The sequence below is a fragment of the Macaca mulatta genome, chromosome 1 (genome assembly GCF_049350105.2).
Source record: "Macaca mulatta isolate MMU2019108-1 chromosome 1, T2T-MMU8v2.0, whole genome shotgun sequence".
Lineage (NCBI taxonomy): Eukaryota > Metazoa > Chordata > Mammalia > Primates > Cercopithecidae > Macaca > Macaca mulatta.
The window spans coordinates 208,807,803-208,819,764 of NC_133406.1; the positions used below are offsets into that span (position 1 = coordinate 208,807,803).

At 49.0% G+C, this 11,962-nt stretch overlaps 1 protein-coding gene across 6 annotated transcripts in view; it reads right to left on the reverse strand.

The window, feature by feature from the left end:
• TMEM39B (transmembrane protein 39B) overlaps positions 1 to 2,685 on the reverse strand; it is a 30,155-nt gene extending 27,470 nt beyond the window's left edge. For 3 of the 6 annotated variants that reach the window (XM_077964681.1, XM_077964686.1, XM_001101474.5), the window contains exons 1-2: positions 2,205 to 2,263; positions 184 to 310 (exon numbers count right to left, since the gene is read on the reverse strand). Coding sequence is in view for 2 of the 6 variants with exons in the window: in XM_001101474.5 (XP_001101474.1) it covers positions 184 to 310; positions 2,205 to 2,208 (131 nt within the window). In the remaining 4 variants the exon portion in view is untranslated. Of the gene's footprint in view, positions 1 to 183; positions 311 to 1,386; positions 1,484 to 2,204; positions 2,264 to 2,499 lie in introns of those variants that run through there. The other 3 variants (XM_077964696.1, XM_077964680.1, XM_015133898.3) reach the window with 2 other exon arrangements.
• Between the last annotated feature and the right edge of the window lie 9,277 nt (positions 2,686 to 11,962).

An 11,962-nucleotide genomic window follows, 5' to 3' on the forward strand; every position in this document is an offset into this window, starting at 1 on the left:
CCACTGCATCTGTCCAAGTGATTACCCTCAACTGAGCTCCCTCCGGGTCTTTTCTGCTGCTCACTCCCCTCTAAGCCCCCACTGGAATCTAGGATTTTACACCTTAGAATCCAGTCAGAGAGAGCCCTGTCCACACTGTCCCTGTGACGCCAGAGTGAGGGGCGAGACAGAGAGGTGGTTTACCTGGTGCGGGAACGAACACTGGTCACCGATGCGCTGGAAGTGTGGCTTCCACCAGAGCCCCCTGAGGATCCTGGCTCACAGAGTGGATTTCGACAGTAAGATGTCCTGTTGGGACCTCTTCGTCCTCCTGTGGGGCTCAACATAACATAGAGCCTCAAGCCAGGGGGCATATATCAAGGATAACAGCAGTGATGATACCAGCTACCAGTCACCTAGTATCTCACTTTATCATTTAATCCTCACTGAGACCTATGATCTGGCCTCTTCTTTCATCTTCAGCTTCATCCCCTATCATTCTCTACCTCATACCCACCCTCTACCACCCGCCCCATGCTCTAAACATCTTGATCTTTCTTTCTTCAGCAAGCCAAGCTCATTGCTACCTCTAGCACTTACTGTATCCTATCTGGAAAGTCTTTCCCTGACTGCCATTTCTGAAGTTTTGAAGTAACCCTCCCCATCACTCTCTCTGCAATTTTATTCTTTTTTTCCACTACAATTCTCTCTCTGAAATTATCTTATTCATTTGTTAACGTGCTTATTGCTTGTCTGTCCTATCACAATGGAAGGTCAATGAAGTCAGTTACCTTATCTGTCTTTTTCACTGTTATATCCCCTACCACAGTGCCCAGCAAGTATATGTTGATGAGTGAACAAACCCAGCAAGGTAAGTTTTTCACACATTAGGAAACTCAGTTTACACTCTGTCACAGTATTGTGGCTGGGTATTGTGCTCTCAACTCTGGTACACATTGGGCCCCATTCAGACATGTGTTTCTGGAGGTCTATAACTCTGGGTACCTTTGGGACAGCTTTTTCCTCCAGGGCCCCATGATTCAGCTCAAAGGGTATTCTGGGATCTCCTGGGCAGGACCCAGGGCCTAAATAAAGGGTCAAGGACATGGCTGGGAGAATGCCGTGGCTGTGGACCGAAAACTGGACCTACGAGGCTGAGCAGTCTAGCCCAAGCTCCCATGCACCACTTTGCACAAAAGTTCTGCACAAAGCTCCCAAGCACCTACAAAAGTCACAACCTGACTGGGTGCGGTCGCTCACGACTATAATCTCAGCACTTTGGGAAGCTGAGGATGGAAGATCGCTTGAGGCCAGGAGTTGGAAACCAGCCTGGGCAACATGGCGAAATCCGGTCTCTATTAAAAATATATATATACATATTTTTAAAAAGTTATAACCTGTTCATACCTCTTCACAGTAACACAGCAGCCTGCATTCACATACACCCCATGCCGTAGCATCTCAGCTTGGAAGCGTTTCCCACACTTCGGAGCCAATTTTGGGCCTGGATGTATGCCCAAAATTATAAACCTCCACAAGTCTCTAAAAAGTACCTGGCGAAAAGCTCTGCCCTCCATAAACCCCCAGACCAGAAGCTCTGTTCATACGCTATGATACTTGGCTTAGAAAATCCCACACAAACACCATTAGTCCAGACGCTCTGCCCACACCCACTCTCCTCTCTTTAGAAGCTCTGCACCCACATAAAGCCCCTCAGCCCAGAAGCTCCGCCTACACACAACTGTCAGTCCAGAAAGCCCGCTCACAAGCCAGTAAAAGCCCTCTCAGCCCAGAAGCCCCACTCCAGAATGGGCTCCCTCAGTCTGAAGTCTCCCCGCCCCACCGCCTCCCGTGTAAGCCCCTCCAGCCCAGAAACTCCGACTGCACTAGCGCCCCCACCCCAGAAGCTCCGCCCTTAGCGCTGAGGCCACGCCCACTGGTAAGCCCCGCCCCCTTTCTAGCCCCGACGAGCGGGTCCTCACCAAAGCCCAAGCCCCCCCACAGGGATCCGTCTTAGAAGCCCCGCCCACCACCCAATGTCCCGCCCCCACAACAGAGGCCCCACTCCGCAAAACGACAGGAGGGGGCGGGATCCCGTCTGCACTCGCATCCCCTCCCCCTCCCGTCACCGGGCTCCTGTCCGCGTGGGGCAGCAATTAGCAGCCTGGCCATCCTAACCCGCGCGCCCACTAGTTGCCAGGCCGAGCCTGAGCTGCTCTGCTCACCCATCTCCTCCCCCCGGCGCTCTCCGTTTCGCCGCCGCAGCTCCTGCGGGCAATATGTCGGAGGCGACGGCGGCCGGGAGAGGACTAACCGCTGCAGCCCAGTCCCGGGTATCAGCTGCGCGCTCCCGCCGCGCCGCTATATTTGCATACAAGGCGGGCTGGAAGCTGGGCGCGCGCCTCTTAAAGGGGCCACCCGGACAGAGGCGGTGCCTGCGCGCTCTTTGTCTCGCGGTCCCCCACGCCCTTCCTGCAGCTGCTGCTGAAGAGACTCAAGAGGGAGGGGAACGGAACCCACCTCCTGCTCTTCCCGTGCTTGTCTTCTCCCAGCATCTCCAGGACCGGGGCGGCGGCGAGCGGGGGAGGGTGCGGAGCCGCCTCTCGGTTCCCCTGGAGATGGACCATATCCCTGAGTGGTCCGCGGGCACCTCCATCCCAGCCCCACTTTGCGCTTCATCCTTCTCTTAGGCCTCACTGCGCTTTAGTCTACCCCAATCAAAACTCAGGAGTCACTTCCTCCCTCCCTCGGCCCCCACATCCTATCTTTGCCTTAGTCTTTGTTAGCCTAAGTCCTAAATATTTCTCGCATTTGACGTTACTCACCGTTCTCATTGTCGATACCGTGGTTCAGATCCTGACTCTGCCATTGCCCAGCCTTGAAATCCTGTTTTTTATGCTTTATGATGAGGCTGCTGATAGTCACCGTGTAGGTTTCGGTAAGGGTTAAATGAAATAGTGCATGCAGAACTGAGTCTGTTTTAGTGTTAGCCATCATGTTTGGAAAAGCATTCACTAAATGAGATACATTTATTGTCAGTGGGATTTCTTCCCTCACGAGTCCTACAAGCAGTTTCAATCATCTTGTAGCTCCATTGCTTAGCACAGTACTTGGCACCTAATAGCAGTATTGAATTAATTGAATTAATTAGTAGATACTTCATTAATAGATAGTCATAGAGCTTACAGTCAAGTGGGAGGAGATAGACATGAACAAAATTAGTAAATTCTGTAGTATGTTAGAAGGGAATGATTGGTGTGGAGGAAAAACAGGAAAGGGGGATGGGGTTGCAGTTTTAAATAGGGCAGGCAGAGTAGGCTTCAGAGTTGACTTGAGTAAACACATGAAGGAAATGAGTGAGTCAGTCGTGCAGATTTCTGGAGAAAGGGGGTATTTCAGGCAGAGGGAATAGTGCAGAGTCCCTCAGCCAGGAGGGTGTATTTATCTATGTATTTATTTTATTTTTTATTCCATTTTTATTTTTTGAGACGGAGTCACTGTTGCCCAGGCTGGAGTGCAGTGGCTTGATCTCTGCTCACGGCAACCTCCACCTACTGGATTCAAGCGATTCTCCTGCCTCAGCCTCCCGACAAGCTGAAATTACAGGTGCACACCACCACGCCTGGCTAATTTTTGTTTTTTGTTTTGTTTTGTTTTGAGACTGGAGTCTCCCTATCTGTTGCCCTGGCTTTAGTGCAGTGGCACAATCTTGGCTCACTGCAACCTCCGCTTCCCGGGTTCAAGCGATTCTCCTGCCTCAGCCTCCCAGGTAACTGGGATTACAGGTGCCCGCCACCATGCCCCGCTAAATTTTTGTATTTTTAGTAGAGGCAGGATTTCACTGTATTAGCCAGGATGGTCTTGAACTCCTGACCTCAGATGATCCACCCACCTCAACCTCCCAAAATGCTGGGATTACAGGTGTGAGCCACTACGCCCGGCCACGATCGGCCAATTTTTGTACTTTTTAGTAGAGACGGGGTTTTATCTTGTTGGCCAGGCTAATCTTGAACTCTTGACCTTAAGTGACCTGCCCACCTCGGTCTCCCAAAGTGCTGGGATTACAGGTGTAAGCCACCACACCAGGCCAAGAGGGTGTGTTTAAGAAATAAAAAGGAGGCCAATGTGGCATAGGTATAGGTATAAGAGTAGGACATGAGAAGGGATAGATCATGTAGGGCTGTGTGGTTTTTACTTTGAATGAGATGGAGAGTTATTATAGGGTTTGAACTTCTATTTAAAATAACTATTCCAGCTGTCTGGTAAGAATAGACTACAGGGGCACCAGGGTGGAAGCAGGGAGACCAGGCAGGAGGCTGTGGCAATGATCTTAGCAAGAGACGATGGTTTGCACCAGGTTGGATGAGATGGTGAGACCTGGTTGAATTCTGGATTTGAAGGTAAAGACTACAGGATCTGTTGGGCAGAGTATGGTGGCTCATGCCTGTAATCCCAGCACTTTGGGAGGCTGAGGTGGAAGGATTGCTTGAGCCCAGGAGTTTGAGACCAGCCTGGGCAACAAAGTGAGACCCTGTCTCTACAAAAAAAAAAAAAAATTTTAAATGAGCCAGGTGTGGTGGCATGCGCCCGTAGTCCCAGTTATTTGGGAGGCTGAGGTGCGAGGATCACTTGAGCCCTGGGAAACTGAGGTTGCAGTGAACCATGACAGTCCCACTGCACCCCAGCCTGGGCAATGTAGCAAGACCTCATCTAAAAAAAAAAAATTAAAAACAAAACGGGACCTGTTGACAAAATGGATAGGCGTGTGTGAGGAAGAGAAGAGATAAGGATTACTCCAACATATTTAGCCTGCACAAATGGAAATATGGAGTCCAATTCAACAAATGTATATTTTTAAAATTATGATTGATTTTACACCAAGTCGGTCCTTCCCTTCAAGGGGAAAAGTGGCCCAGGGATGGAAAACGATTATCCCTGGCTCAACAAGCAAAGAAGAAACCAGGACTGGGATTTCTTTTTTCCAGCCATAGAAATTCTGATAGAGGCTGGGTGCAGTGGCTCATGCCTATAATCTCAACACTTTGGGAGATTGTGGTGGGAGGATCACTTGAGTCCAGGAATTTGAGACCAGCGTAGGCAACACAAGAGAACCCTGTCTCTACAAAAAATTTAAAACTTAGCTGGGCATGGTGGATGCGTGCCTGCAGTCCTGGCTACTCAGGAGGCTGAAGGGAGAGAAATCACTTGAGCCCAGGAGTTTGAGATGACAGTGAGACGATCACACCACTGCATTCATCCTGGGTGACAGAGTGAGACCCTGTCTCAAAAAAAGTGGGGGAGGTGAGTCCACTTGTATGGACTGCCATGAATGTGACCCACCCATTACCTGTGGCTCCAGCCCACCTTGTAAGGTGGACTACTCACTTTGCCTGCTCATCTATTCTTCCTCCTCATAAGAACACTGATTTTTCCCTTGGGGAACTACTCTTCCCTGACTCTCTCAGTCCATGGTTTGGTGGGGTTGCCTTACTTTGCAGTTCCTTTGTGGGCAGAAGACACAGGCTTGGCAAATCAAAGCATTCCAATATCCCTGCCTCCTAAGGCTGGTGACTGGTTGGGGTTGTTGGGGAGTAGGAGGGGATTAGTGACCTGTCAGCCCAAATGAGATGCAGTCCTAGGATCTTTGCTAGAACTATCGGGAAGGAAATTTTTATTCCCCTCTGGGTTGGCTAAGCAAGTAAGTTATAAACTTGGAGGTCTTGGTGGCCATCTTGCCATTTTTATTTTTTATTTTTATTTATTTATTTATTTTTTATTTATTTATTTTTTTGAGACGGAGTCTCGCTCTGTCGCCCAGGCTGGAGTGCAGTGGCCGGATCTCAGCTCACTGCAAGCTCCGCCCCCCGGGTTTTACGCCATTCTCCTGCCTCAGCCTCCCGAGTAGCTGGGACTACAGGCGCCCGCCACCTCGCCCGGCTAGTTTTTTGTATTTTTAGTAGAGACGGGGTTTCACCGTGTTAGCCAGGATGTTCTCGATCTCCTGACCTCGTGATCCGCCCGACTCGGCCTCCCAAAGTGCTGGGATTACAGGCTTGAGCCACCGCGCCCGGCCTTTTTTATTTATTTTTAATTTAATTTTTTTTTTTGAGACGGAGTCTGGCTCTGTCGCCCAAGCTGGAGTGCAGTGGCCGGATCTCGGCTCACTGCAAGCTCTGCCTCTCGGGTTTATGCCATTCTCCTGCCTCAGCCTCCCGAGTAGCTGGGACTACAGGCGCCCGCCACCTCGCCCGGCTAGTTTTTTCGTATTTTTTAGTAGAGACAGGGTTTCGCCGTGTTAACCGGGATGGTCTCGATTTCCTGACCTCGTGATCCGCCCGTCTCGGCCTCCCAAAGTGCTGGGATTACAGGCTTGAGCCACCGCACCCGGCCCATCTTGCCATTTTAGAGAATAATTTAGCTGACGATGAAGGAAACCAGAAGAATCAAGAAACGCCTAGCTGCAGTGGCTCATGCCCGTAACCCCAGTGCTTTGGGAGGCGGAGGTAGGAGAATCACTTGAGCCCAGGAATTCAAGATCCATCTCTACAAAAAATTTAAAAAATTAGCTGGGCATGGTGGTGCATGCCTGCAGTACCAGCTATTCAGGAGGCTGAGGCTGGAAGATTCCTTGATCCCAGGAGTTTGGGGTTGCACTGTGGCCCAGACAATAGAGACCTTGTCTCAAAAGGAAAAAAAAAGTCAAGAGATCAGTAGACATTTCTTTCTTTTTCTTTTCGAGACAGGGTCTTGCTTTGTCGCCCAGGCTAGAGTGCAATTGTGTGTTCATGGCTCGCTGCAGCCTTTACCTTTTGGGCTCAAGTTACCCTCCCACCTCAGCCCCCAGAGTTTCTGGAACTACAGATGCATGCGACCACACCCGGCTAATTTTTTTTTTTTTTTTTTTGAGTTGGAATTTCACTCTTGTTGCCCAGGCTGGAGTGCAATGGCACAATCTCGGCTCACCAAAGCCTCCACCTTCCAGGTTCAAGCGATTCTCCTGCCTCAGCCTCCTGAGTAGTAGCTGGGATTACAGGCATGCGCCACCATGCCCGGCTAATTTTTGTATTTTTAGTAGAGAAAGGGTTGCTCCATGTTGATCAGGCTGGTCTCGAACTCCTGACCTCAGGTGATCCGCCAGCCTTGGCCTCCCAAAGTGCTGGGATTACAGGCATGAGCCACCGCGCCTGACCCACACCCGGCTAATTTTAAAAAATGTGTCTTTTGTTTTGTTTTGTTTTTTGAGAGAGACAGGGTCTATGTTGCCCAGGCTGATCTTGAACTCAAGTGATCCTCCTGCCTTGGTCTCCCAAAATGCTGGGATTACAGGTGTGAGCGACCACGCCCAGCCAAGACACTTTTTTTTTTTTTTTTTGAGATGGAGTCTCGCTCTCGCTCTGTTGCCTAGGCTGGAGTGCAATGGCGTGATCTCAGCTCACTGCAACCTGTCTTCCGGCTCCAAGCAATTCTCCTGCCTCAGCCTCCTGAGTAGCTGGGATTACAGGCACGCACCACCACACCTGGCTAATTTTTGTATTTTTAGTAGAGATGGGTTTCATCATATTGGTCAGGCTGGTCCCAAACTCCTGACCTCATGACCTGCCCACCTCAGCCTCCCAAAGTGCTGGGATTACAGGTGTAAGCCACTGCACCCAGCCCAACACTTTCTTGATGGCATCAATTGACTCCTGGATCCAACCATACCTGAAGCTTTTATGGATTTTTTTCTGTTGCAGAAAGCCAGTTTGTGCCTGGTGTTTGACAACTGCAACTGAAATAATCTAGAATCTACAATTCTATTATAGAATCTACCTGAAAGACCTAGGGTTTTTGTCCTTTTCAAATCTGCCTTTTACAGGTTCCCTGGAGAAAATATTTATCTTTTCTTTTGTAAAAAATATTTTTATATCCCACATACAATCATTCCCAATCCCTGGAGAAAATAATAAGATGGCAGGATTTTGGCTAGGCTCTTGTCTTCCAGACCTGTGACCATACGTCTCAGCTGTTTTGTAACTTTGAAACCCTCACTTCCCCTCCCTGAGCTTTCATTTCCTGATAAAGTTGCTATCTATTGGTCCTTCCAGGAGTCTTAAGTTTTTGAGGAAATGCCACTGGCTCTAAGCCAATCCTGTCACTGGGTACTGGAAGCTGAGGTCTCTTCTTTGGTCATGTTATTCTAGGACCATGGCCAAAAGTTGGCAAATCTGTCCTGTTTTTTAGAGACACAGCCTCACTTTTGTCACCCAGGCTGGAATGTAGTGGTGCAATCATAGCTCACTTTAGCCTCCAACTCTTGGACTCAAGTTATCCTCCTACCTAAGTGTCGCTAGTAGTTAGGACTACAGGTATACACCACTGTGCCTGACTAATTAAAATAAATAAATAAATAAAATAAAAATGGCTGGGTGTGGTGGCTCAGGCCTGTAATCCTAGCACTTTGGGAGGTCGAGGTGGGCAGATCACAAGTTCGAGACCAGCCTGGCCAACATAATGAAACCCCGTCTCCACTAAAAGTACAAAAAAAAGCCAGGTGCAGTGGCTCAAGCCTGTAATCCCACCACTTTGGGAGGCCGAGACAGGCGGATCACGAGGTCAGGAGATCGAGACCGTCCTGGCTAACACTGTGAAACCCCATCTCTACTAAAAATACAAAAAACTGGATATGTTGGCGGGCCCCTGTATTCCCAGCTACTCGGGAGGCTGAGGCAGGAGAATGGTGTGAACCTGGGAGGCAGAGCTTGTAGTGAGCTGAGATCGCGCCACTGCTCTCCAGCCTGGGGGACAGAGCAAGACTCTGTCTCAAAAAACAAAACGAAATTTAAAAAGTACAAAAAAAAAAAAAAATTAGCCTGGCGTGGCGGTGTGCACCTATATTCCAGCTACTCAGGAGGCCGAGGCAAGAGAATTGCCTGAAGCTAGGAGGTGGAGGTTTCAGTGAGCCGATATTGCGCCATTGTCGGGGCAACAGTGCAAGACTCCATCTCAAAAGAATTTTTTTTTTTTTTGTAGAGATAGTCTCACTCTATTACCCAGGCTGGTCTTCAACTCCTGGGCCCATATGATCCTCCTGCCTGGGCTTCCCAAATAACTGGATTTACAAAATGGAACCATAACACCTGGCCCAAATCCATCCTATAAATCAGTTTTTGTTTTTTTTTTTTTTTTTTTTTTTTGAGGCGGAGTCTTCACTCTGTCGCCCAGGCTGGAGTGCAGTGGCACCATCTCGGCTCACTGCAAGCTCTGCCTCCCGGGTTCGCGCCATTCTCCTGCCTCAGCCTCCCGAGTAGCTGGGACTACAGGCGCCCGCCACCGCGCCCGGCTAATTTTTTGTATTTTAGTAGAGCCGGGGTTTCACCGTGTTAGCCAGGATGGTCTCGATCTCCTGACCTCGTGATCCGCCCGCCTCGGCCTCCCAAAGTGCAGGGATTACAGGCGTGAGCCACCGCACCCGGCCTTTTTTTTTTTTTTGAGATGGACTTTTGCTCTTGTTGCCCAGGCTGGAGTGCAATGGCACGATCTTGGCTCACTGCAACCTCTGCCTCCTGGGTTCAAGCGATTCTCCTGCCTCAGTCTTCTGAGTAGCTGGAATTACAGGCGCCCACCACCATGCCTGGCTAATTTCCGTATTTTTAGTAGAGTTGGGGTTTTGCCATGTTGGCCAGGCTGGTCTTGAACTCCTGAACCTCAGGTGATCTGCCCGCCTCGACCTCCCAAAGTGCTGGGATCATAGGCATGAGCCACTGCACCTGGCCTTAAATCAGCAGTTTTCAGCCCAGACTATGAAGACCTCTGGTGGTACACAGAAGTGATGAATCCGCAGGATAAAACACAATGCAGCTTTCTGGAATGTCAGTTTTATTCAACGGAAATATAAGGCAGAATATTCAATATCAAAATGCAGTCATTAAGAACACATTCTCTGGAGCCATTCAGTGCTATTGAAGCATTAGCTATTTTTATTAAAACATGGATATATTGTGAAGTACAAAGTAAACTAATGTGGGCTGGGCATGGTGGCTCACGGCTATAATCCCAACAATTTGGGAAGCCAAGTTGGGCAGATAACTTGAGGCCAGGAGTTCAAGACCAGCCTGGCCAATATGGTAAAACCCCACCTCTACTAAAAATACAAAAATTAGGCGGGTGTGGTGTTGTGCACCTATAATCCCAGCTACTCAGGAGGCTGAGGCATGAAAATCACTTGAACCTGGGAAGTCGAGGTTACAGTGAGCTGAGATTGCGCCACTGCACTCCAGCCTGGGCAACAGCAAGACCCTATGTCAAAAACAAAAACAAGCCGGGTGCGGTGGTTCACGCCTGTAATCCCAGCACTCTGGGAGGCTGAGGCGGGCGGATCACCTGAGGTTGGGAGTTGGAGACCAGCCTGACTAACATGGAGAAACCCCGTCTCTACTAAAAATACAAAATGAGCTGGGCATGGTAGCACATGCCTGTAATCCCAGCTACTCAGGAGGCTAAATCAGGATAATCGCTTGAACCCAAGAGGCAGAGGCTGTGGTGAGCCAAGATCGTGCCATTGCACTCATTGCAACAAGAGCAAAACTCCATCTCAAACAAACTAATGTGAATTTAAGATTGAAGGCTTTGAAAAAAATGTCAGGCCGGGCGCGGTGGCTCAAGCCTGTAATCCCAGCACTTTGGGAGGCCGAAAGACGGGTGGATCACGAGGTCAGGAGATCGAGACCATCCTGGCTAACACGGTGAAACCCCGTCTCTACTAAAAAATACAAAAAACTAGCCGGGTGAGGTGGCGGGCGCCTGTAGTCCCAGCTACTCGGGAGGCTGAGGCAGGAGAATGGCGGGAACCCGGGAGGCGGAGCTTGCAGTGAGCTGAGATCCGGCCACAGCAATCCAGCCTGGGCAACAGAGCGAGACTCCGTCTCAAAAAAAAAAAAAAAAAAAAAAAGAAAAAAATGTCACCTACACCTACAGCCCGGTCCCAGCCCACCAGCGATGTGCTTTCACCTTCTCTTGCCAGCAAGAATACTTACATCTGATTTTCAATACCAGAGAATCCAGGTGTCTTCATGTTCTTCCAAGTTCCTGGGCCGTTCTCACTCCATGTATACATTAGTCTCCCCACACAACCTCCCACCTACCAGGCAATCCCCCACCCCCATTCTCATCCATTCGTCTTCCCACATCTTATATTACAAATATATGCAAACTATAGAAAACCCAGAAAATACTGTATTTCTTTAGTTTAAAAAGAGATTGGATTTTGACAGGTAATGTATTTAAGGTAATTAAGATAGAGGGAACTGTCAAGTAGGCTACGTTCCAGAAGGGTGAGTCCAGTTTGGCTTGCAAGTTAACTGAAGATGAGGCTGGAAAAATAGGTTCAATTCGGATCACTTGATGATCCTGAATGTTACACACAGTAAAGAATTTGGACTTGATTTCAATTCTCTAAGCCTGTTTCATCTGTAAAATTAGGAAAATTACTATGTTGTGAGGATTAATGGAGAGAAGCAAACACATGGGAGAGATATCCTATGTGACAAATGGAGCGGAAGTTATTAGGAGTTGGAGACACAGATTCTTTTCCTTGGTGTAAACTATCCCCACCTCTCAGGGTGGCCTGAAATTCAGTCTCTCATTTATCTTATTTTTCTGCAATGCACATCTTAACCACCAGAGAGAGCCTGATGCAAAGGAATCTGAACTCCAAGTACAACAGGGAAATTGAGCTGGGCATGGCTGGGCGTAAGATGTGAAATCCTGGATACAACTGCAGCGATTCTCAATGGTAGGGTAGGGAATGGATCCCAGTGCCTCCTCTATGGGCCTTCTTAGATCCATCCCAAGGAGAGGGGGTGGGGCATGCTGCCACAACCTAGAATTTAGCAGCTAGCCAGATGTAAGGTCACCAGGAAGGAGGTGAGGTGGGTAAGGATGAGGGCCAGATCTAGTTTGGGGACCTGAATTTCTGTATCTCAAGCAAAAGAGACTCTCAACTCTT